Source organism: Equus caballus, chromosome 11, assembly GCF_041296265.1.
Source record: "Equus caballus isolate H_3958 breed thoroughbred chromosome 11, TB-T2T, whole genome shotgun sequence".
Taxonomy (NCBI): domain Eukaryota; kingdom Metazoa; phylum Chordata; class Mammalia; order Perissodactyla; family Equidae; genus Equus; species Equus caballus.
The window spans coordinates 47,834,137-47,860,214 of record NC_091694.1 but is presented as its reverse complement, the minus strand read 5'-3'; the positions used below and the strand labels follow the sequence as shown (position 1 = coordinate 47,860,214).

Genomic DNA, 26,078 nt, shown 5'->3' with positions numbered 1-26,078 from the left:
ATAACTTTTGCAAGGTGTTCTTTTAAAGGCGATAGTGGGGAGAGAATTTTATCTCCCTTGCTTTGTGTTATCTTGTAAGCTAAATTTTGCCAAAGCTTTTAGGTATTCTCTTTTCTTTACTGGTTTATTAGCTGAGATTTCATAATTGTGTGAACTGATAAACTGAATATGAAATAATGTAATCCTGTGTCCAAACTCTCAACTTTCCCTCCTCTACCTTTTCCTTTGACATTTTATTCTGCCTTTTGATATATCTGCTTGGATGGAGTCCCTGGTCATATCCTCTTTGTTGGAAGCACATTAATGCCTAAATTAATATGTGAGAGTATGGCTTAATAAGTTTTATAGCCGGTGTTTCTGAGATCTCACTTCGTTTGTTACTGCTTTTTAGGTTCCCAAGGAGATAGCCTGCTATGTTTTTTATATTTCATTTTCTCAGTTGCTCTCCCAAGTTGGCCTTTTAGAACAGCGGAAAACAAAACGTTCACCAAATAGTGTCAGGCGGAATGCCCTTTTGTTTCTGTTGGAGATGTGGCCCTTGGAGGTCAGCTTGGTTGATGGAGGGTCTCTTTACCTCATTTAGTGATCTTTGTATTCTCCTGGGTGTGTGAAGGAATAGTTTCAGCCATCAAGACGCACTCTGCCTGTTGTTGTGTTGCCCTCAGAGAGCCAGGAGAGACCTTGCTGCCGAGACTGCCTGCTCTGTTTTCACTGTGGGGCTGATGTTTCCCAGGGGATGGCCCACTATGCCCACGTGAGTCAGTGCACGGGTTTCTCCTAAGTACCTGTGACTGATGCGGGCTTGAGGCATTTTAATACCTAAATCCAATGACTAAGAAACAATCGAACAGGTCTACGATTGGTAGGCACATACAGCATTAGGTTAGCAGAGCTAACTTTACTGTCAAGGCCTTGCACTGAACTCTTTTGTTTTTTTGTTTGGGTGAGTTTTTGAACCATCTGAGAGTGAAATGAGAATAATTTTAATTAGAGTGTGATTTATATCTTTTTCCTCCTCAGGTTTCCTGAGCTTTCTCCCATTGACCTTGTCAAACTTACTTATAAATTAAATTGCTTTGATAAAAATGCCCTGGGGTTGGACTAGTTTAGTTAATTGTAATCTGTGTAATGGATTCTTTAATTAAAATGTTTGTTGTTTATTGGCTGATTAGACTTCATAACTATCAACATTGCCAGATGCTCAATTTTGTATTATTGGATGTGGGCATTAAGTTATCTGTTGTGGCTTTGTTAAGAGCTGGGATGGAAGAGACCCAGGAGTGGATTCAAGTGTAGGCTTTTAAAAGGGCGTAGAGTGCCCACTGCCGCCTGCAGAAGAAATTACACATTTGAGACAGTAAAAGCGCTCCCACACAAATGTGTGCAGTTACATATGAGGCAGGTGTCCCTCATTTTTGTAATGTAGGGATCTCGGTTTGGGAATACTATCACCAGTTTGATGAAAAGGAAGTTTTTTAGTAACTATTATCAGGAAAATACTCTTTAAAAAAAGAAGAATTAATAGTATATGCTAAAAATTGACAGTTAATATAATTTTTTTCCTGATTATAAAGTACATGTTCAGTGTATGGTGTTTGGAAAATATAGAACGATATAAAGAAAAACACTGCCATCTGTAATTAAACCACTGTTAACCATTTGTTGTTTAGCTTTTCAATGATTTTTCCATGTCTCTCATATTCATGCACATGGGGTTGATAGCAAAAGTAGACAGGAATTTGTGAGATGCTTAAATATATGCTTGATTTTATACTTTAAAAATTAGGTTTATTGTTTTCGTGCATCCAGAGTATCGTTTTTGTCCTCTACAATGAAAAAGATGTATCAACAACACTAAAATCCCTTCAGAGCAAAGTTAGTCTGTCTGGCTACTTTTCAAAGAGAAGATATGAAGTAAAAATCTGAATTTCTAAATAAGATTACATGTTCTTCAGTTGTGTAAATCATGTCAGTTACTATTAATAGGCTGTCCACATAGTGAATGGCACTCTGGGGATCCCAGAGTTTAGTGAGAATGACTTGTCTGCCAGTTGTAACAAAACATCTGTCCTCGGGAAGCATAGTTGAGTGTCTTGATGCAGTGTCATTTGGCAGTAGGAAGGAAGAGAATGGAGTTTAGCATCTGTCTGTAAATGTGCTTTGTAAAGTGCTCTACGAATGTGAGTCCATGCTCCCCGAGGTTATACCACATGTTAGGACGTTACAATGGCAAGACCGTGGATATTTGTCATTCTAAAAGTGGTAAAAGTTTGGTATATCTGAAAAGAAGACTTTTCGCCTGGAATGCTCTGACTTCATAGGCGAGGTCAGAATGACTTCATCGGCTGTGAGTTTAGGGAAACTAGTGGTACAGTGGAGGCCTGGAAATAGAACATTGTTACTCATTATTATAGTAACTTCTTTAGATCTTTAACAATATGGTTAAAAGTGCCCTGAGGGAGATGCTTCTTTCCACCAAGTCAGCTGTGTTACTTAAAAACAAAGCACTTAAGCATAGGTCTTGTAATAAAATAGGTGCCTACATTTACTGCTAGCTGGACAGATGACTCCAGGATTATTCTTGCTTCTAACCAATGGTCTCACAGGGTTTTGGAGTTTGTTCCTCGTTCTTCCTAGGTCTTTCTCATGACTCGCCTCCTTTCTCCCCCCATCTCCCACTCCCATGGTTTTTTCAGCTTCTGTTAACTAAACTTCATCTGTTAAAATTGGGAATTATCTGCTAGCCAGTCATTCTTATTTATAGTAGTAGTAAAACCCATTCATATTAGTTATTACATTATGCAACTTCCTTGAGAAAGACCTCAAACTTACGAGCACGCCTGTTGTGCACCTCATGCTGTGCAGTTTATATGGTTTTCCTTTATCTTGCAGGACACACAAAGATCTTCTAAGCCTCTGAAATAGAGTATTATCCTCATTTTACAGAGGGGGAGATGGGGCATGAGAGCACATATAATTTGACCTGTAGAATTCAGTGGATCTCAGCTCAGGTTTTCTTACCTCACAGTTCATTTTGCTCTCATCACTACATTCCACCCTATGTGATCAGAAAAAGGTTTTCGTGGGGCCTCTGGGACAGAGGAAGCAATGGTGGGGTGTCGGGGAATACCTCTGTGCTGCGCTTGGAGGGGAACTTGATTTGCAGGGAGATGTGCAGGTAAGGGGGGAGGAGGGAGCTGCCGCCGGCCTCCTTCCCCGCAGGCCTGGTCCGTGGAGGCTCACTAGGGTTCCCGGGGATTCTAGGGCGGTAGAGGCCTGGGTCTGTCTGCCAGTGCTGCATCCTCTACGCTAAGATGTGTGCCAGCTTTGTGCTACCGGAGAGAGGCCTCCTCGCCTGCGTGCAGCCCTCTCTTGCCTGACATGGTTGGTGCTTTCTTATTAAGGATTGTGAGAGTCCCATTGTTGTTGTTACCAAGCTTTGTGGGACATCCGGTGTAGCCAGTTTTTCTCTGTCTTGGTCTAGTATGGTTTGACTCTCTTAACTCAGTTGTTTCTATACATGGTAGGGTATTTAAGGGGGCTTTTGAAAAAACAGCTTTATTGAGTTATAATCACATACCACCCAGTTCACCTTTCGGGAGGACTTTTAAGGAGGTGTTAATGTATTGAGACATAGAGCCTTGTGTTTGAAGCTATTTCTACGCCACAGTGGTTGCATAATGGAGTTGTGCTAGTGGGAACTACAAACACGTCCTATACAATTAAATACCAAAGTTCTGGATTTGATCCATTGTGTGTTTGATTTTATAATTTCCTGTGTATATGATCAGCGAGTTTCATGTGATTACTTTTAAGGCAGTTGTGGGGTTGTGCTTAGCGTGTTTATTTACAGGTTATTTTGATTCTGACCAGAATGAACAATATAATATCATAATGAAATTCTAATACTTTTAAAATATGGTAGCTCAGCTATAATTTATTCTTAACTTCTTTGCTTAACCTTACATTTTAGTGTTATTGGACATAGCCAGCCAGTACACAGATGATTTGGTTTGCTCATTTATGAGTGTATTTGTCCTAATAATACTGTTCATTATTAATGTTCTCTTGTAGATGTGAGAAGGGTGTTATGTCTCTGGTGAACGTCAGGAACTGTATTCGCTTCTACCAGACTGCAGAGGAGCTGAACGCCAGCACACTGATGAACTACTGTGCGGAGATTATTGCCAGTCATTGGGTGAGTGAGAGATGGAGGCGTGTGGACAAAGCACCCTCACTGCAAGTCAAAAGACCTAATCTCCTAATCTCCTCTTATTACAAAATTGAAGGCTAAGTAGTTGCATCTGATGATCTGTGAGATTCTTTTTGGCTATAGAAGTCTCGTAGTTCTGATTCCAGAGTAGAGGGGCAGAAGATAGCTCAGGTCAAGAAACAGGCTTGGAATGAGGGCACACCTGCCTTCACCCTCCATCTGCAGAAGCTGCAGCTGTGCCTGAGCTGGGAAAAGGCGGGGCAGCAGGCCGGAGGTGCAGCGCCATTTTGGGGCTTTCCCTGGCTTTCTCCATCGTGAAGAGAGCATTGTTAAATGTAGATTTGCCCTTCTTAGGTAGCTTTCATCATAAAGAACAGCTTTTGCATTTCTTTGATATGTTGTCTATTTTGCATTTTTAAAAAAGTCGTGGCTAGTGCTATGTTTTATAACCTAGTTTCTGCAAATTGTTTGGTATTCAGTAACATTGTGAGGAAAAGTGTCTAAGAGAACTGGATTTAAAATTTGAAACAGAAATGGTAACCTTTCTGCTAAAATAGTAGAAACTTAGGGATCTGCCATAGTAGAGACCAGCTGTGACTAGGTGGAGTGAATTGTTTGTGGAAGTTCCGGTTAGTTCTGTAATTGCCATCTTTGTAGGGTGGGGTGGGGGAGACTGTATTCTCTCCCCTGTGGAGGGCTCCTCCTGACTGCATCCTTCGTGGGCGTCAGCGTTGCTTGTGCTTTGCCGTCTCACTGAGAGGCACCGCAGTGCTGTGGGAAAGACAGCAGGCTCGGGAGGGGGCCCTCTGGGCTCCAGATCCTGGCGCGGCCATTGACTCACTGTGTGAGCCTGGGCGAGTGATTGAGCCTCTTGATGCTTTACTTTCTTCGTCTGTAAAGTGAGGGTGATAGCAGTACCTACCTCCTAAGGGTTCCTTGAGAATTAAATGAGTTGGGAAACGTTAAGCCCTTTAAAGTAAGGCCAGACACATTCTAAGGGCTTCTTAGTAGATGTCAGTTGTTGTTATTGTTATGTTGAATCTGTTCTGCTTCTCACTATTTTTTAATCCTTAGGATGACTTACGAAAGGAGGACTTCAGCAGCATGAGTGCCCAGTTGTTGTACAAAATGATCAAATCCAAGACTGAGTACCCATTACATAAAGCTATCAAAGTAGAGAGAGAAGATGTGGTCTTCCTTTATCTAATCGAAATGGATTCACAGGTACTGTAGCTGTTTTTGCCATTTTTCTTACCTTTTCCCAAAACTATACTTCATTTGTAATGCTCCTCACTTCTTCCTGAGCCATCACTGGCATAATCTTTAATGTATATATTTTTGCTAGTAGTTTGTTCAAGGAAATCTGAGTTTTTTTATCATGCTCCTCAGAATTCTTCCATCTTCTGCCCATTGCCCAATTCCAAAGCCACGTCTGCATGTTTAGGTTGTTGTTACAGCACTACCCAATTTCCAGTACTAAAATCTGTTGTAGTTTCCTTTTGCCGCTGTGAGAAATGACCACAAACATAGTGGCTGAAAACAACATCAGTTTATTACCTTCCGGTTTTGTAGGTTGAAGGTCTGGTACAGACATCGTCCGTCTAAAGCCAGGGTGTCGGCAGCTGTGCTCCGTTCTGGAGCCTCTAGGGGAGAATCCGTTTCCCGCTCGTGTGGGTTGTTGGCAGAATGCAGTTCCTTGTGGTTATGGGACCAACGTCCCTGTTTCCTGCTGGCTGTTCGTGGAGGGCCATTTTCAGCTTCTAGAGACCACCACGTTCCCCAGCTCATGGCCCCCGCTCGCTATTTTCAAAGCCTATGGTGGTGAATCAGGTCCTTCTCATGTCACATCTCTCTGACCTACTCTTCTACTTCCCCCTTTCCCTTTTAGGGACTTATGTGATTAGACAGATTGGGCCCTCCTGGATAATCCAGGACACTGTCCCCACCTCAAGGTCCTTAACCTTAATAGTATCTGCAAAGTGCCTTTCATCACGTGAGGTGACATACTCACAGGTTCCGGGGGTTAGGACATGGACGTCTTTGGGAGCTATTATTCTCTCTACCACGTTGCTTTAGAAGAAAGGCACTTGCTCTTGCCAGATGGGAGTGTAGTGTGTTTTATCTTGGCTGTCCACTGTGTGGGGAAGACATGAAACTGCTGGGAGGAATTAGATAGCTAAGCTGCAGTCTTTTGTAAAAATGTTAGCTGTTTTCCATCAGGCTCTCTGAACCTCTGCGCTGGCACTCGTGTTCCTACAGCACTGTTTGCCTTCTCCTTTAGTCCTTATATTGTCTTCCATGGCGCTTGGTCTGCTCTGTGATCCCCATTAATTCTGTGCTCCCCAAAAGGCATGTGCCCTGAGAAAGCCTTAGGGAAGTTTGTGAATTGAGTTGAATTTGGGGAGTAAGCTGTGTTAGAGCGCTAAAATTTGACATTTTTATAAGAGATGATATTTAAGAGTCAAGGTGGGAGAGATTAAAATCACTTGTATTCTCTACTGGCCGGGTGCTAATTTACAAATTTATCTGTGCAGCTCCCTGGGAAGCTGAATGAAGTGGATCATAATGGAGATCTTGCTTTAGATCTCGCGCTTTCCCGCCGACTAGAGAGTATTGCCTCCACGCTGGTTAGTCACAAAGCTGATGTGGACATGGTAGACAAGAATGGCTGGAGCCTGTTACATAAAGGAATCCAGAGAGGTAGGAAGAAGTGGGTATTTTTCTCTGTGGGCAATTTTACTTTTATCCAAGTGATTTTTGATGACCCTCTGACCCTGTTCCACAGCTTCTCAAAGGCTTCTTGCATGTGTGCTCACAAGCTGCATGATTTAGAATTTGTGATCAGTGGGTCAGAGGAAGGACTGAAGAGCTATTGCCTATGCCTTGCTGGTTAGGCTCTTCATAGTGTCAGTAGGGCCCCCAGAAGAAGGGCTGGAAAGATGGTACTTTCAGAAGAAATACCTTTTACTTGTAAACAGTTGATGTGTTTGCTCATTCAATACATCGCTTTCTCCAGGAATTGTGTTAGAAAGACTGTACTTGTATTGGTTACTGTAAGAGAGGGAAAGTGTCAAAACCATGAATGTTTAGATATATTCTTGGTTTCAGATTTTTCAGTTTTACAGACTAGACTTCCCTTCTGTCATGGCAAAGTGATAAAATTTCATTTTGTTGCAGGAAAGTTATTTGAAATTGTAGCTATATTTTGAGTATATTGCCATGAGTAGTGGGAAGAATATGGAAGTGATAGAATTAAGATCAAAACATTTTAATCTTAATGAATTAACTCTTCAAGGGAAAAATGTGCTAGTTTTGTTTTGTTTTGTTTTCCCCATGGTCTTATTAATTCCTAAGTCCCAAATGGATCCTGCCTGATTCTACTTTGCATTAGTCATTTTTAGACAGAGTGGGAAGCTCTGTTAGGTGTAGAGTTCTAGTATTCAAAGTGAAAGCCTTATTTTGTAGAGGGATAGATGATTTGATTGAAATACTTAGCCATGACTACTTTTTTGTTTACATGTCGACATCATAAGCAGAATATATTAGGGCCAGCCCCGATGGGCTAGTGATTAAAGTTTGGCATGCTGTGCTTCTGTGGCCCTGGTTCAGTTCCCGGACGTGGAACCACACTGCTTGTCTGTCAGTGACCATACTGTGGCGGCAGCTCACATAAAAAATTTGTTAAAATTTTTTTAAAGAGGAAAATTGGCAACACGTGTTAGCTCAGGGTGAATCTTCCTCAGCAAAACAGCAACAGCAACAATATATTGGTTTCCCCACATCTTAATCATGTATATTTACTCCTCCAATTAGGCATTATTTTACTATTATTGTCTCTGTTGTACTTTTAGCATCACAAGTTGTTCCTAATTGGTGGAATGTAGTTACTTCAAATATGGTCCTGTTGCAGCTGTAGCTCTGCCCTTTTTGGGCATAGGTTTGAATATAAATGTCCCTCGGAGCCACGTGTTAGAGTGTTAAGCTTGCTGGCTGCTGAAGAGGAAAATTTTGTTCATCGTTGGGAAGGAAATCCTTAGAGTGTGTCAGTGTCAAGAGCAGATGCATTTTTCCCAGGCGCTGCTCTGCACTGTGTAACACCATCCGGTGCTCAGCGCTGGGGGGGTGTTCAGTGGGGAGAGTTTCCACCACATAGGGAATTCTTCTTTCCCATACTGTTTAGTGTCTGAGATGTTTATTTTGGAAACAAATACACTTGTTACTAAAAAAACAATCTCAGAATTATGTTTCTTTCCTCTTACGGAGCTAAATTCTTATGTGTGATGAAAAAACATGTTTGACGAGTTATTAAATATTTTGGTGATTGCTTAGCTACGAGAATTGCCAAGAATTGGTGATGCATTTTGATGCTTGTTTTCAGACAATTTAATCTTCCACTCAGAATTTATCAGTTGTCTGCAAGCCTGTGGATTACAGTGTGGGTGTGATAAACTTGATCGTTGCTAACTTAGGAGAGTGTGGCGCGGTGTGGCAGACAGAGCACTGGCGTTGGAGCTTGGGTGTACCGGGGTTTGAGTCCTGGCTCATCCACTCACTCTGTGGCCTTGGACAAGTCACTTAACCACGCTTGAGTCTCCTTTTCTTCGTCTGTAAAGCGGGACTCATTTCTGCTTTACTGGTGGTTGGGAGAGTGAGAGACAGTTAGTAGCATACGTAGCACAATGGCTGCCATGTGGTAGGGTCAGCCTGTGGGTCTTACCTTGCTCCCGTTTTGGATTGCCATACCCAGCTCCATTTCCTGTAGAAATTTTTTCACTTTTCCTTCTTCAACTTGAGCTGTCAGTCTGTTGACCTGTCCAAATGATTAAAATGAGTAATATACTTAAATTTACCTGTTAACCTTACTTAAATTTTGTTATAAGATGAGTGAACATCTTTAATATCTGAGATTTAGGTCTGGTTCTGGACAGGTTAGAATCCATAAATGAAATAGTAAGTGATCCTCCTAAGAACCAAGTATACCATTCAGTTTGTATGAAGAACGAAACAGGCAGCCAGTGTCTGAGAGTCCACAGGAGACATACATGTGACCAGAGGGATGCCATCTCCTCTGATGAGCTTGATCTGGGCAAGAAGATGAATCCTTCCTTTTAAAAAAAAATCTAGTTCCTCTTGTGCTTATTTTACTTAATAATTAACATCAGTCAATGGGTCTCTTAAATAGGATACTCCTGTCTATTCATTTGTAGTAGATTTGCAGACAAAGCCACCAGCTAGAGCAGCATGAGATAACAGTTTGTATTAGTTAAATAACAAAAGTTATTCAGGCTGTTCCCTGAATAAATTTCTGTCAGGAAGCTATGTTGAAAGAAAAATTGTATGTGGGTTTTTTAAAAATTTTAATTTAATTAATTTATTTTATTGAGTTCATAATAGTTCATCATTGTGAAATTTCAGTTGTACATTATTACTTATCCATCACCATATGAGTGCTGCCCTTCACCCCCTGTGCCTACCACCCAGCCTCTTTCCCCTGGTAACCACTGAACTGTTCTCTTTGTCCATATGTTTGTTTATCTTCCACAATGAAATCATCTGGTGTTTGTCTTTGTCTGGCTTATTTCACTTAACATAATACCCTCCAGGTCCATCCATGTTGTTGTGAATTTTGTCCTTTTTTTTAATGGCTGAATATTATTCCATTGTATGTATGTACCACATCTTCTTTATCTAATTATTCGTCGATGGGCACTTGGGTTGCTCCCATGTCTTGGCTATTGTGAATAATGCTGCAATGAACATAGGGGTGCATAAGTCACTTTGAAACGTTGATTTCAAGTTCTTTGGCTAGATACCTAGTAGTGGGATAGCTGGATCATATGGTAGTTCTATTTTTAGTTTTTTGAGGAATCTCCATACTGTTTTCCGTAGTGGCTGCACCAGTTTGCATTCCCACCAGCAGTTGTATGAGGGTTCCCTTTTCTCTACACCCTCTCCAACATTTGTTATTTTTTATCTTAGTGATTATAGCCATTTTAACAGGTGTAAGGTGATATCTTAGTGTAGTTTTGATTTGCATTTCCCTGACGATTAGTGATGTTGAACATCTTTTCATGTGCCTATTGGTCATCTGTATATCATCTTTGGGGAAATATCTGTTCATATCCTCTGCCCATTTTTTGATCAGGTTGTTTGTTTTTTGTTGTTGTTTAGTTGTGTGAGTTCTTTATGTATTATGGAGATTAACCCCTTGTCAGATATATGATTTGCAAATATTTTCTCCCACTTGGTGGGTTGTCTATTTGTTTTGATCCTGGTTTCCTTTGTCTTGCAGAAACTCTTTAGTCTGATTCCCACTTGTTTATTTTTTCTTTTATTTCCCTTGTCTGAGAAGACAGACATTCGAAAAGATCCTTTTAAGATCAATGTCAAAGAGTGTACTACCTATAATCTTCCAGAAGTTTTATGGTTTCAAGTCTTACCTTTTGATCCATTTTGAGTTTATTTTTGTGTATGGCATAAGATAATGGTCTACTTTCATTCTTTTGGATGTGTCTGCCCAGTTTTCCCAACACCATTTATTGAAGAGACTGTCTTTTCTCCATTGTATGTTCTTAGCCACTTTGTCAAAGATTAGCTGTCCATAGATGTGTGGTTTTATTTCTGGGCTTTCATTTCTGTTCCATTGATCTGTGTGTCTGTTTTTGTACCATTACCATGATGTTTTGATCACTATGGCTTTGTAGAATATTTTGAAGTCAGTGATTGTGATGCCTCCAGCTTTGTTCTTTTTTCTCAGGATTGCTTTAGCTATTCAGAATCTTCTGTTGCCCCATATGAATTTTAGGATTCTTTGTTCTATTTCCGTGAAGAATGTCATCGGGATTCTGATTGGGATTGCATGGAATATGTAGATTGCTTTGGACAGTATGGACTTTTTAGCTGTGTGTATTCCTCCAATCCATGTACGTGGAATATCTTTCCTTTATGTTATCATCGATTTCGTTCAATAATGTCTTATAGTTTTCATTGTATAGATCTTTTCACCTCCTTTGTTAAATTTATTCGTAGATATTTTATTATTTTTGTTGCGAATGTAAATGGGATTGTATTCTTGAGTTCTCTGTTAGTTCTTAGAGTATAAAAATGCAACTGATTTTTGTAAGTTGATTTTGTACCCTGCAACTTTACTGTAGTTGTTGATTATTTCTAATAGTTTTCTGATGGATTCTTTAGGGTTTTCTATATATAAGATCATGTTGTCTGCAAACAGTGAGAGTTTCACTTCTTCATTTCCTATTTAGATTCCTTTTATTCCTTTTTCTTGCCTAATTGCTCTGGCCAAAACCTCCAGTACAATCTTGAGTAAGAGTGATGAGAGTGGGCACCCTTGTCTTGTTCGAGTTCCTTTTTTTTTCTGTTCACTATCTTGTTAGGAATTTTTTTTTTTTATTGAGTTATTGATAGGTTACAATCTTGTGAAATTTCAGTTGTACATTAATGTTTGTCAGCCATGTTGTAGGTGCACCACTTCACCCTTTGTGCCCACCCCCCACCCCACCTTTCCCCTGGTATCCACTAAACTGTTCTTAGTCCATAATTTTAAATTCCTCATATGAGTGGAGTCATACACAGATTATCCTTCTCTCGCTGGCTTATTTCACTTAACATAATTCTCTCAAGGTCCATCCATGTTATTGCAAATGGAATGATTTTGTTCTGTTTTGCAGCTGAGTAGTATTCCATTGTGTATATGTACCACATCTTCTTTATCAGTTCGTCTGTTGCTGGACACTTAGGTTGCTTCCACGTCTTGGCTATTGTAAACAGTGCTGCAATAAACATTGGGGTGCATAGGACTTTTGGGATTGCTGACTTCAAGCTCTTTGGATAAATACCCAGTAGTGGGATGGCTGGATCGTATGGTAGTTCTATTTTTAATTTTTTGAGGAATCTCCATACTGTTTTCCATAGTGGCTGCACCAGTTTGCATTCCCACCAGCAGTGTATGAGGGTCCTTTTTCTCCACAACCTCTCCAACATTTGTTGCTATTAGTTTTAGATATTTTTGTCATTCTAACGGGTGTAAGGTGATATCTTAGTGTAGTTTTGATTTGCATTTCCCTGATGATCAGCGATGATGAGCATCTTTTCATGTGCCTATTGGCCATCAGTATATCTTCTTTGGAGAAATGTCTGTTCATGTCTCCAGCCCATTTTTTGATTGGGTTGTTTGATGTTTTGTTGTTGAGTTGCGAGAGTTCTTTATATATTATGGATATTAAGCCTTTGTCAGATATATGACTTGCAAATATTTTTTCCCAGTTAGTGGGTTGTTTTTTTGTTTCAATCCTGTTTTCATTTGCCTTGAAGAAGCTCTTTAATCTGATGAAGTCCCATTTGTCTATTCTTTCTATTGTTTCCCTTCTCTGAGAAGGCATGGTGTCCAAAAAGATCCTTTTAATACTGATGTCAAAGAGTTTACTGCCTACGTTTTCTTCCAGAAGCCTTATGGTTTCAGGTCTCACCTTTAGGTCTTTGATCCATTTTGAGTTTATTTTGGTGAATGGTGAAAAAGAATGGTCAATTTTCATTCTTTTACATGTGGCTTTCCAGTTTTCCCAGCACCATTTGTTGAAAAGACTTTCTTTTCTCCATTGTATGCCCTCAGCTCCTTTGTCAAAGATAAGCTGTCCATAGATGTGTGGTTTTATTTCTGGACTTTCAATTCTGTTCCATTGATCTGTGCACCTGTTTTTGTACCAGTACCATGCTGTTTTGATTACTGTAGCTTTGTAGTATGTTTTGAAGTCAGGGATTGTGATGCCTCCCGTTTTGTTCTTTTTTCTCAGGATTGCTTTAGAAATTCGGGGTCTTTTGTTGCCCCATATGAATTTTAGGATTCTTTGTTGTAATTCTGTAAAGAATGTCATTGGGATTCTGATTGGGATGGCGTTGAATCTGTAGATGGCTTTAGGTAGAATGGACATTTTAACTATGTTTATTCTTCCAATCCATGTACGTGGAATGTCTTTCCATCTCCTTATGTCGTCATCCAATTCTCTCAGAAAGGCCTTGTAATTTTCATTATATAGGTCCTTCACTTCCTTAGTTAAATTTACCCCAAGGTATTTTATTCTTTTTGTTGTGATTGTGAATGGTATTGTATTCTTGAGTTCTTTTTCTGTTGGTTCACTACTGGAGTATAGAAATGCTACAGATTTATGCAAATTGATTTTATACCCTGCAACTTTGCTGTAGTTGTTGATTACTTCTAACAGTTTTCCAATGGATTCTTTGGGGTTTTCTGTATATAAGATCATGTCGTCTGCAAACAGCGAGAGTTTCACTTCTTCCCTCCCTATTTGGATTCCTTTTATTCCTTTTTCTTGCCTGATTGCTCTGGCCAGGACCTCCAGTACTATGTTAAATAAGAGTGGTGATAGAGGACATCCTTGTCTCGTTCCTGTTTCCAGGGGGATGGCGTTCACTTTTTGCCCATTGAGTATGATGTTGGCTATGGGTTTGTCGTATATGGTCTTTATTACGTTGAGGTAGTTTCCTTCTATGCCCATTTTGTTCAGAGTTTTTATCATAAATGGCTGTTGGATCTTATCAAATGCCTTCTCTGCATCTATTGAGATGATCATGTGGTTTTTATTCCTCAGTTTGTTGATGTGGTGTATCACGTTGATTGATTTGCGGATGTTGAACCATCCCTGTGTCCCTGGTATGAATCCCACCTGATCCTGATGTATGATTCTTTTGATGAATTGCTGAATTCTGGTTGCCAAAATTTTGTTTAGAATTTTTGCATCTATGTTCATCAGTGATATTGGCCTGTAGTTCTCTTTTTTCGTGGTGTCCTTGTCAGGTTTTGGTATCAGTGTGATGTTGGCCTCATAGAATGTGTTAGGAAGTGTTCCATCTTCCCTAATTTTTTGGAATAGCTTGAAAAGGATAAGTATTAAATCCTCTTTGAAAGTTTGGTAGAATTCCCCAGGAAAGCCATCTGGTCCTGGGGTTTTATTCTTTGGGATGTTTTTGATTGCTGTTTCAATCTCTTTCCTTGTGATTGGTCTGTTCAAATTGTCTGCCTCTTCTTGAGTGAGCTTTGGGAGATTGTAGGAGTCTAAGAATTTATCCATTTCCTCTAGGTTATCCATTCTGTTGGCATATAGTTTTTTGTAGTATTCTCTTATAATCTGTTGTATTTCTGCAGAGTCTGTTGTTATTTCTCCTCGCTCATTTCTGATTTTGTTTATTTGAGCTTTCTCCCTTTTTTTCTTTGTAAGTCTGGCTAGTGGTTTGTCAATTTTATTTATCTTCTCAAAGAACCAGCTCTTTGTCTCATTGATCCTTTCTACTGCCTTTTTCGTTTCAATAGTATTTATTTCTGCTCTGATTTTTATTATTTCTCTCCTTCTGCTGACTTTGGGCTTCATTTGTTCTTTTTTCTCTAGTTCAGTTAGGTGTGCTTTAAGGTTGCTTATTTGGGATTTTTCTTGTTTGTTAAGATGTGCCTGTATTGCGATGAATTTTCCTCTTAATACAGCTTTTGCTGTATCCCATATGAGTTGGTATGGCATGCTATCATTTTCATTTGTTTCCAGGTATTTTTTTATTTCTTCTTTAATTTCTTCAATGATCCATTGCTTGTTCAGTAGTGTGTTGTTTAGTCTCCACATCTTTGTGCCTTTCTCAGCTTTTTTCTTGTAATTAATTTCTAGCCTTATAGCACTATAATCTGAGAAGATGCTTGTTATTATTTCAATTTTTAAAAATTTGTAGAGGCTTGCCTTGTTTCCCAACATATGGTCTATCCTAGAGAATGTTCCATGTGCACTTGAGAAGAATGTGTATTCAGCTCTTTTAGGGTGAAGTGATCTGTATATGTCTATTAAGTCCAATTGTTTTAGCTTTTCATTTAGCTCCACTATTTCCTTGTTGATTTTCTGTCTGGATGATCTGTCCATTGATGTGAGTGGGGTGTTGAGATCCCCTACTATTATTGTGTTGTTTTTAACATCTTCCTTAGGTCGGTTAATAGTTGCTTTATGAATCTTGGTGCTCCTGTGTTGGGTGCATAGATATTTATAAGCGTTATTTCTTTTTGATGAAGTGTCCCTTTGATCTTTATATATTGTCCCTCTGTGTCTCTCTTTACCTGTCTTATTTTGAAATCCACTTGGTGTGATATGAGAATTGCAACACCTGCCTTTTTTTCCTTGATATTTGCTTGAAGTATTGTCCTCCACCCCTTCACCCTGAGTCTGTGTTTGTCCTTGGGGCTGAGGTGTGTTTCCTGGAGGCAACAAATTGTTGGATCTTGTTCTTTAATCCATTTTGCCACTCTGTGTCTTTTTATTGGAGAGTTCAATCTGTTCACATTGAGAGTGATTATTGATGCATGTGGACTTAGTGCTGTTAATCTGTCGCTCATTATCTTGTTTTCCTGCATTTCTTTTCCTGTTTGCTTTAGACTACCCATTTAATACTGCGATTTCTTATGCTGGGTTTCTTAGATTTTTCCTTATTTATGATTTGTGACCCTGTTCTGTACTTTATTTTAGTGTCTACCTTGAAGTTTGTATTTAGAATCTCGTGTATAATATAGTCTATTCTCTGGTGGTCTCTTACTTACTTGACCAATACTGATTAAGACCCTTTGCTCTTCCCCTCCTAAATAATTATTTTCATTTTTTATTCCAACTCATGTTATTAATTGGTAGTTAGAGTGCTAAGATCGCCCTTGTTTTGGTAGTTTCCTTACCTTTACCCTAATGCTATAATTGAATATTTGCTATCCTGTTCTGGTTCTATCCATCGCTCTCCCTAGTCTGTGGATTGTGTCCCCTTGCTCCCTTTTTTCTTTTTTCAGGTATGAGAGCCTTCTTGAGGATTTCTTGTAATGGAGGGTTTTTGGTTACAAATTCCCTTAACTTTTGTTTGTCTGGAAAAGATTTAATTTCTCCCTCATATCTGAAGGAAATTCTTGCTGGATAGAGTATTCTTGGCTGAAGATTTTTATCCTTTAAAGCTTTGAATATGTCACTCCATTGTCTCCTAGCTTGTAGGGTTTCTGTAGAGAAATCCGCTGACAGTCTGATAGGGGCTCCTTTATAGGTTATTCTCTTTTTTTTTCTTACTTCCCTGAGTATTCTTTCCTTATATTCCCTTTTTGCCAACTTTACTACTATGTGCCTTGCTGTAGGTCTTTTTACATTGACAAATCTAGGAGATCTAAAACCCTCCTCTACACACATTTCTCCGTCGATCCCTAGATTTGGGAAGTTCTCTTCAATAATTTCGTTAAGCACACTTTCTGCTCCATTTTCCTTTTCCATATTCTCTGGAATTCCTATGATCCTTATGTTCTTACTCCTCATTGAATCCATTATCTCTCGGAGATTTTCCTCATTTTTTTTTAATTCTTAGTTCTCTTTCTTCCTCTGTCTGGTGCCATTTAGCCTGTCTATCTTCGATTATGCTAATTTGCTCCTCTGTGTTGTCTACACGGGCATTCAGGGAATCCGTATTCTGTTTTATCTGGTCCATTGTGTTTTTCATCTCAAGTAATTCTGTTTGATTCTTCTTTATGATTTCAATCTCTTTTGTGAAGTAACTCCAGAACTCACCTTCTCTATCTTTCTGTCTACCTCATTGAGTTTTTTGATTATAGCTGCTCTGAACTCATTGTCACTTAGTTTACCTACTTCCAAGTCCTGAGGACTTAATTCTATGTTTTTATTGTTTTCCTTCTGGTCTGGGGCTTTTATAAATTGCTGGATGGTAGAGGAGCGGTTTTTTCTCATGGTGGTAGAATTCAGTGGCAGTTACAGCCTGTCGCCACTAGATGGGGGTCGAGAGCGGTGTGTTATGAGCTCTCCGCCTTGGGGCAAGATGGCTGCGCCCACTGGCTTTGCGCGGGGGTCGGGGGGGGCTGTTACTCACACGCACCGGTCTGGGTTCAGATCAGTTCTGTTCTCTGATCTCCCAAAGCCCTTGATTTATGGGATCCCCACGGATGGAAGCTTTCCCCCATCAGCGGGTCTCCACTGAATCAGCGGCAGGAGTCCTGGATGATCCCCTGGTCGCACAGCCCTTCCCCTGCTCCTTCCCGACCCTCGCCGCAGCGATCGCAGACTCTAGGGGAGGGAGCGATGTTCTCTCCTACCGTTCCAGCGCCTCCAAGGCTGTCTGCAAGGTTTATGATCTCTGCCTTCTTGGTATTGTAGGTCTCTAATGAGCTGGCATTATGTTTATTCTCTGAAATTCAGTTCTTCCAATCTTTTGCTGTATTTTGGAGGGGAGAGAATCCCGGGTCAGCTCACCCCGCCATTTTGCTCTGCCCCCTCTCTTGTTAGGAATGTTTTGATGTGGACAAGTCATTATAGTAATGCCTCATTTACCTGTGAGTCTCAATGAATGAAGTGATGAAGTAACTGAAAGTTTGAAGCACCAAACAGTTTTTAACTGTTTTTGGTGGAAATCTTTCTAAATGTATTAGAAATTTTCTTCATGACAAACTTTATACGTGGTGCTCTTGGTGTCCTCTGTTCCCCACTTTTGTTCAGCACCTTTCATGTCAGTTATCTTATTCCTCTAGATTGTGTACCCATCTGACTTTCTTTTAATGTAAAACATTATCAATTTTCAATTTCCAATAATTCCTAAATAATTTTTTGTGTGAGGTGCATATGTGTATGTATGTATAAGTAAAAAAAAAAATTGGCTTGTATTAATAAAGGAAATCTAATCTAAAAGCTATAATCCTTTTAAGAGGGCTTAAGATAGAAAATTTTTTTATTCCTTCCATCTGAATCCAGCCATTGGTAGGTTTTCCTGTGCTCTTATTTCTCTGTGCAGTATTGCCCGGTTTATCTTCCGCATGTATACTATATTATAAGTTTTCGTTGACCTATCTTGTTTTGCTATCTGTTTATCTCTTAGTGTGGAATATATGCCAAGCTTAAGGGTAATGAAACCATATTCCACCTCTCTCCCAGTATCTTATATATCAGAGTTTTCATTTTAAGGCACTCTGTCCTAATAATTCTAAATTTTCTTTCCACTTCCAGAATGTAAGTGACTTTTCTCTAGGATATCTTATTCTATTACTAATGTGTTGTTTTTCCATATTTTCTCCTAGACTGAATCTCTGTGGGGTTTGTTCCTACTACTCATTAAGGCTCTACTGAGAACCCTACTATGTGTATGTATATACAGATAGCAAAAGCCTGACGCAGCCTAGGCCCCTGGTATGCATGTTACCTGTTGCTTTCAGAGCTCATCCAACATCCTATTGTAAAGAAATCTAAGCTTTGATCCTTTGCACATGATGTGTGTAAAGATTGCACCTTCCCCCACCCCCTAAGAAAAGATTGGGGGCAGAAGAATGAAAATATTTCGGGAGGGGCTAGAGAAGTCTTAAGTTATCTAAAGTTCTAACTGACTGGAATTAGAACCAGTATGTTAAAGTGTAACCTAACAGCCTTAACCAGTGAATCCATTTCCTTCCCAAACATTTCCCTGGTGCCTATTTTGTACAAGACAGTAGTGGATACAAAAATAAATCAGACATGGACCAATCAACATCTGAGGGGCCTGTGGTGGCCTAGCCACCTTAATGCCAGAGCTCACATTCTCTAGCAAGATAGTCCCTTGGACAAAAGTTAGAGCAGGTGGGAATTGTTGAAAACTAGGTGATTTTGAAATTCCATGTCCACAGAAGACCTGAGGAAACCCACATATTCAGATGAAAATGAGCATAGGAATACACTCATGTGTTGCTTAACAACAGTAATACATTCTAAGAATGGCATCATTAGATGATTTCGTCATCGTGCAAACATCACAGAGTGTACTTACCTAAATCTAGATGGTGTAGCCCACTACATACCTAGGCTATATGGTACTAATCTTAAGGGACGACCATCATATATGTGGTCCATCATTGACGTCCACATCAAAACGTCATTATGCGGCACATGACTGTACTGATAACAGACTTGAGAGCTCCATCACTCCTGAAATTCTAGATGTTTATACTGCAGAAGTATAGTTGAAGAAGATGAAATGCTATTGCAAGATATAAAAGAAAACTTATAAGTGACTTTGTAAGAGAAAATCATCATCTGGAAGTTGTGATTCAAAGGATTGTGCATCTGCAATGCTAACAGAATTAGACATAGACAAAAGTGTGCTGATGCAAAGACAAAGACAGACCAGCTATAGAGACAACACCGTTGCCTATGATCGATATGGTAAAGAAGTTCCACGGCACCTTCAACAGCCTGGAATTCATCCCAAGACCTCCAGCAAATTTAAGAAGTGGGGTCAAGGACCGTGGGGCCAGCAAATCAACCTGGGAGATTGCTCTGCATCTTTGGGATCTTCCACCTGAAGAAGGAAGTAATTTGCAAGAAATTCATTCCGTAGATCTTGGTGAAAGGGACAGAATCTACAGAAAGTACCTCTGAATCCCAGATGAGCTTTTGGGAAGACTTAGATGTGTACTCTGACACACTTATCAAAATGAGACATGTGGACTGACCAGGAAAGGATAAATTTGATTTGAAAGACTTCCAGGCCATGAGCTCAGTGGTGCCACCTGGAGGCCACTGAAAGAAACAATTGCTTTCACCCAACTAGATGGAATGCCTTAGAGTAGGCGTTGTGCGTTTATAACTGGATGATTTCTTTGTTAATAGTTCATTATCTTGTGATGCATTGTTATCGTGCCTTATTTTCTTAGGAAACATTAATTTTATGTATAGTGAGTTTTTTTGCATGTTTTAAATTGTAAATGGAACTAAATCCAAGGAATATTGAATTTTAAGTAATTTTACAACAAACTTAATTGCTTAATCCCTATCATCCTCCAAGTTAACTTGACAAATATACTTTAACTGGTTTTCCATAGTATTTTTAACATGGAATTGCCACCTGTTAGGTTGGTTGGTTCTGAATTTAACCACATATTCACAGAATCAATCTAGAGTCAGCTTTTCTTTGCTCGTATCTGACAGAGTATTTTCAGAATTGTATACCTTTAATATCTTTGCAAAAAGTTAATTCTTGACCTTTTCTCAAGGTGTCAGGGTAGTTTTTTTCCCCTCATACAGAACATGGAATAGTCAAAGATGGTAGTTTGAGCTGTTGAAATTATGGGATTTTATGTAAGTTATTCAGTCTTAATTTGGTATTTGTAAGTAGTCCTAGATAGACTCTTCTGCCTGTACTGCTCCAAGAGTTAAGGCAATGGAAGGGACTCAGAAAGAAGTTTTGTTTTTACAACCAGTTAATTTAATGTGAATTTTCTGTAAATGGTAATGTGTACAGATTCTTTATTAAATACTCAATTACAAACTTCTTTTTAAGACTGTTATATTTGTATGTAATGAGATTGAGAAACTCAGAGAATCTTTGTAATGATAATAAATCAATTAGACATGGTCTTGCTCTGAACAGGAACCTGTGTGCAAGTACAGCAGGTTGGGGGTAAGTGTAGCTTAGGTACAGATGTGGTCAGGAAATGAGAGAGGGAGATAAGTTGTGTTGGGGAGGAATCTTGGAACCCTTTTTGAGGGTTGATTGTCAGAAAAAGCCCTTTTTGAATTTAAATTATAACTTCATGATCTTGATGATGAATTACCATTAACAGGTGTCCCAAGAGGTTCCACTTTAGACATGCCTGTTGTCTCTCTTCTTTGTCTGTAGTTACTGGTGCCTTTTTTTTTTGGCTGAGGAAGTTTAGCCCTGAGCTAATATCTGTGCCAGTCTTCCTCTGTTTTATATGTGGGTCACTGCCACAGGATGGCTGATGAGTGGTGTAGGTCTGTTCCTGGGATCTGAACCCACAAACCCGGGCTACTGAAGTGAAGCACACTGAACTTAACCACTAGGCTACAGGGCCGGCCCCTACTGGTGCCTTTTTGAGGAAGCATTGGCCAGAATAGCTTGCCCTGGGTGGTCTCATATGTGACCATTTCTTCTATTGTTTCTTCTCAAGGAGATCTCTTCACTGCCACTTTCCTCATTAAGAGTGGGGCCCATGTCAATGCTGCTACATTGGGTGCCCAGGAGACACCATTGCACCTTGTGGCATTGTACAGTTCAAAGAAACACTCAGCAGATGTGATGTCTGAGATGGCACAGATTGCAGAGGCCCTCCTGCAGGCTGGTGCCAACCCCAACATGCAGGACAACAAGGGCAGGTAAGTTGGGGAACAGATAGGCTGCTCTTAGCACTAATCTCAGAATGTTATTTTATAGTGGCATGTGACTGGTGGACAGGGACTTCTTCATGTCTTTTAGTTCAGCATTATTCAATCTGAGTTTTATTGAAGACACAAACATTGATTTGTTATGCAAATGAGAGGCACAGCTAAGGCCAGAAGCATTTGAAGAAACTATTTCCATCCTGGGTAACTGAGGTCCTTGGATTTTTAAGCATCTTCAGAGTGGTCATCTGGTCCAACTCTTCCCAGGGAACCTTCTTCCAGCAGCTTTGTTAGCGTTGCTTGGATGCTTTGAAGAGGGTTACACTATCTCAAGGCAACCTGTTCTATTTCCATGAGGTCTTATTGTTGGGAAATTCTCTGTATTAAACCCAATTCTACCTTCTTGTAAGTACTCCCACTTCAGACGACTCTGTCTGCACAGCCTGCCGTCTCCTACAGCACAGCCCTCTGCATATTTGACAGTAGCTGTCCTGTTCCTTTTGCCCTTTCCCAGAAATATTTAGTTGAGGATTCCTTGTGGTTTAGAATCTAAGAAAGGGCTTCTTGTCTTTGGGACAGCAGCGTGGGAAGCACTGAAGGGGGGTTAAGCCTCCTGAATCACCAACAAACGGGACCCACTTTTCATCAAAGCAGCTCAGTATTTTATACCTTTGAAAACCCTCTCAAAAAATAAGAAAAGAGTTCTGTGAAGTTGTCAGAATAGGAAAATAGATTTATGTGAAGGATAAATTACTTAAATAAGATGGATCTCCGTGAACTCTCAATATCATGTGATAATTACTTTATTTCCCTACCTAATTGCATCCATTTTTTTTCTTCTGTTGATTCTTTCATTTTTTTCCCCCAACTGCAGTAAACTCTGGAAGTCTGTACCTCTCAGACAGATGCCGCTGGGGTCCCTGTGCTCTGCAGTGGCAGTCTCCTTCACGGCACTCAAAGGCTGAATAAAAGCAGTGAAGAGCAGTTAAATGCCACTGTAATCACTGCCTATCTCTTGCCACCCTGAAGGTGTTTGAGTATAGCAGAGAATTATGGGGAGAAAAAATTTCTTTTCAGAATTGTGTAGGATAGGTAAGGGAAAATATGCATACCTATGGCAGAAACTGCTGTTTTAAAAACATGAGTTTATACACACTCAGGCAGGGTCAGAATTTGGTTGGAGAGCATTTTATATCCCTTCCTTTTATCAATTCTTGTCCTTTTGGCCACTGAGTAAATGGTAACTATATATAAGCAAATCCATCTTCATTCTTTAATACGTGGTCATGGTTTTGGAAAACTGCTTGCCAGAGTAGAAAAAGACACTGTTGCAGAAGGGTGGAGTTTCTTGCGGATGGTGATCCTGCCTAGGATTCTAGTCGCCTCCCACTAGGAGCAGTACCGGCCTGGGCCTGTCCTGAATTGACCCCTCTTCCTTTTCATCCTGCAGGACTCCCTTACACTTGTCCATCACGGCCAGGAATGAATACGTGTTCAATCAGTTGCTGCAGTGTAAACAGTACGTAGGGATACATGGAGAAATGAAAGAGCAGTTGTGAGGGTGGGCTTGTGAGGGAAAAATAATTCTTTCGAAATGTCTTTTAGTGTTATAAATTTTAATACGTAAAATTAAAACAAAAAGGTGTCATTCAAAAAGTATAAAGAGAACGAGTGAGAGTATTGGCAGTACAGTGTCTGAAGAGGACTGTTGGCAGTTCACGTGGCTTTGTTATTTCAGGTTAGATTTAGAACTGAAAGATCATGAGGGCAGCACCGCCCTGTGGCTTGCAGTGCAGTACATCACCGTGTCCTCCGACCAGTCCGTAAACCCCTTCGAAGACCTCCCCGTGGTAAATGGAACTTCATTTGACGAAAACAGCTTTGCAGCCAGACTCATTCAGCGTGGCAGCAACACCAACGCAGCTGATACAGTAACAGGTAAAGCACAGATCCCTAAGAACTAATGCTCGAGTCTGGAGGTTCCGTGAAATATCGTGTCCGTGTTTTTTCCCAAAAATTTAGACTGAATGGCATACTGTTGTGAGAGTGATTTTGTACTTAATGTTAACTGTGGTAAAAGCCTGAGTTTATTATTTTTGATCTTGTGCTTCAAAAAATTTAGCCAGACTCCGAGTTGAATCCTTTAATAAAGCTAAAACACTGCCATTTGTTTAGTGTAGTGAGTTTCAGACGTTTTGGTCTCTGAGCTCCTTTTACTCTCTTAGAAATTATATCCCAAAGAGCTTTTTGTTTAGGTGGGTTGTGTGTTTGATATTTACCGTATGAAAAATTAAAACTGAGAAATTTAAGAGATGTATTAATTTAGTAATAACAAGCCCTTATATGTTAACATATAACATTTCTTTTTTTTTTTTTTAAAGATTTTATTTTTTCCTTTTTCTCCTCAAAGCCCCCCGGTACATAGTTGTGTATTCTTCGTTGTGGGTTCTTCTAGTTGTGGCACGTGGGACGCTGCCTCAGCGTGGTCTGATGAGCAGTGCCATGTCCGCGCCCAGGATTCGAACTAACGAAACACTGGGCCGCCTGCAGCGAAGCGCGCGAACTTAACCACTCGGCCACGGGGCCAGCCCCAACATATAACATTTCTTATAAAGAATGACTTACAAAATAAATTGAGTTGGGAGAGTGACTGGTTTCTTCTATCTGCATCTGTATTCAGTCTTTTGAGATATGTTGTTTTGGTTAAAGTATATGAGGAAAATAGACCCTCGCACAGTTATGTAGCTGGAAAAGGGAGGTGGATTTTAAGAGCCTTTTCAGATAATTGCAGATATATTTCTTTGATACCACAGCAAGCAAAATTCATCAAGTGATAATTTCTTTGAGGTTAGTTGCAGTGTGGAATCTGAAGCCATAACAGTGAACTTTTTTACTCTCTGATATTAACGTCTATGGTCTGTTTCTGCTTTGAATGGATCTCTGCTCCGTGCGTGATTTTGTCACATCGTGCCTTAGTCGTTTGGAAAATGTTGGTTCACTGAGTTCTGCAGATCTTCAGAATGTTCATTTATGTGAGAATCGCATTTGTTAATATCACCGCTGATCTCACCAGAAAAGTCGTTCGGTCTTGAGAAGCTGTTAAAGTCACACTTGCTGATAAAATTTTTCCAAAATTCTAATTTTCACTTGCAAGATCAAGTTTTATCATTCGGTACAAATATTGCCAGTTGTTTGTCTTAAAGAGACAGGCTTACTTTGTTCATTTTCAAAAAAAAATATCTGCCAGGTACTCGTGTTTGAATAATCATAGTTTATTAATCAGTCATTCTTTCAAGTAAAAATTTGATGTTCTGTGAAAAAAGCTGCAGTTCACCTTACAGCGTAAACAATGACACAACTGCTTTTCCCCCCAAGACAGCTATTGTACTTTGGTACACAGCAAATGTGGCTTTATGCATACTTATTTTGTCACATAGACTTTTAAAAAGACATGTATTCAATGTTTAGATTTAATGAAGTTAGTAATTTTTACTGCTTTATCAAGGCCTGCCTTAAGTGAAACTGGCTCTTTTTTTGACTGGGTGCATGGTGGTGAAGAATACAGTAGCTCCTAGTACACTTTGGGGCCCGTGCTTTGATTTGTGTTAAGGCTCTCCAGTTTGATCCACCTTTGCTTTTGCACCATCAGTGCAAATGTCAGCACAGTGGGGAAAAGCAAATAACATCAAGTATTACTATTATGAAAATAGTTTTGACCTCATGGACCCGCCTGAAAGACTCTCAGGATCCCACGGAAATCCACAGACCACACCCTGAGAATCACTGTTTTAATAATGTGAATGTTTCCTTGATCTGACTAAGTAAAACCTGGGGATATTTTAAGGAAGAGATCCCATATAATTCAGTATTGATTACTAGCAATGTATAAAGCATGGGTGGGTGCCACTTATGAGGGGAATTAACCAAAAAAAGATGGATGTTAAACAGCCCTTTCCCTAAAAGAAGTTAATAATTAATTTCTTTTTTTTTTTAAAGACTTTATTTTTTTCCTTTTTCTCCCCAAAGACCCCTGGTACATAGTTGTATATTTTTAGTTGTGGGTCCTTTCAGTTGCGGCATGTGGGACGCTGCCTCGGCATGGCATGATAAGTGGTGCCATGTCTGCGTCCAGGTTCCGAACGGGCAAAAGCCTGGGCCGCTGAAGCCGAGCGTGCAAACTTAACTGCTCGGCCACGGGGCCAGCCCCAATAATTAACTTCTTTAAAACAAAAGTCAAATGAAATCACCCCTCTGGGTGACATAAAACTAAAAGTAGTGGTACTATGGGAAGGGAAGTACAGGAAGAACTGTGTTTTAGACTAAAGACCTTCTGGAAATGAGATGGTTACTAAATTGCTTTTAATTTGATAATGTGTGTTAATTATTGGCCATAATTTTACTGATTTCTAATTTAATAGCGTTGTATAAGAGTGTGGCATGTGAGAGATTGGTTCTTTGATATTTAGGACTTGAATATTAGACTCTAACAGATCCAGTTTTTATAAAAGCTTGACATGTACTTGAAAAGAATGTGCATTCTTCAATTGTAGAACGCAGAACGCTCTATGTCCATTAATTCGAGCTTCTTCATTATGCTGTTCAAATCTTACTCATTAACTTTCTTATTAACTGTTCGACTGCTTGATCTGTCAGTTTCTGGGATGTATATTAAAATTTTTCAC

At 39.7% G+C, this 26,078-nt stretch overlaps 1 protein-coding gene and 1 pseudogene across 6 annotated transcripts in view; both read left to right on the top strand.

Moving 5' to 3' along the window:
* The window catches only part of ANKFY1 (ankyrin repeat and FYVE domain containing 1), an 89,613-nt gene that overhangs the window by 38,689 nt on the left and 24,846 nt on the right, over positions 1–26,078 (top strand). For all 6 annotated transcript variants that reach the window (XR_011423434.1, XR_011423436.1, XM_005597676.4 and 3 more), the window contains 6 exons: positions 4,075–4,198; positions 5,288–5,437; positions 6,748–6,913; positions 21,186–21,390; positions 22,847–22,915; positions 23,135–23,334. Coding sequence is in view for 4 of the 6 variants with exons in the window: in XM_005597676.4 (XP_005597733.1) it covers positions 4,075–4,198; positions 5,288–5,437; positions 6,748–6,913; positions 21,186–21,390; positions 22,847–22,915; positions 23,135–23,334 (914 nt within the window). In the remaining 2 variants the exon portion in view is untranslated. The remainder of the gene's footprint in view (positions 1–4,074; positions 4,199–5,287; positions 5,438–6,747; positions 6,914–21,185; positions 21,391–22,846; positions 22,916–23,134; positions 23,335–26,078) is intronic.
* On the top strand, positions 19,249–19,948 carry LOC102148731 (histone RNA hairpin-binding protein pseudogene; annotated as a pseudogene).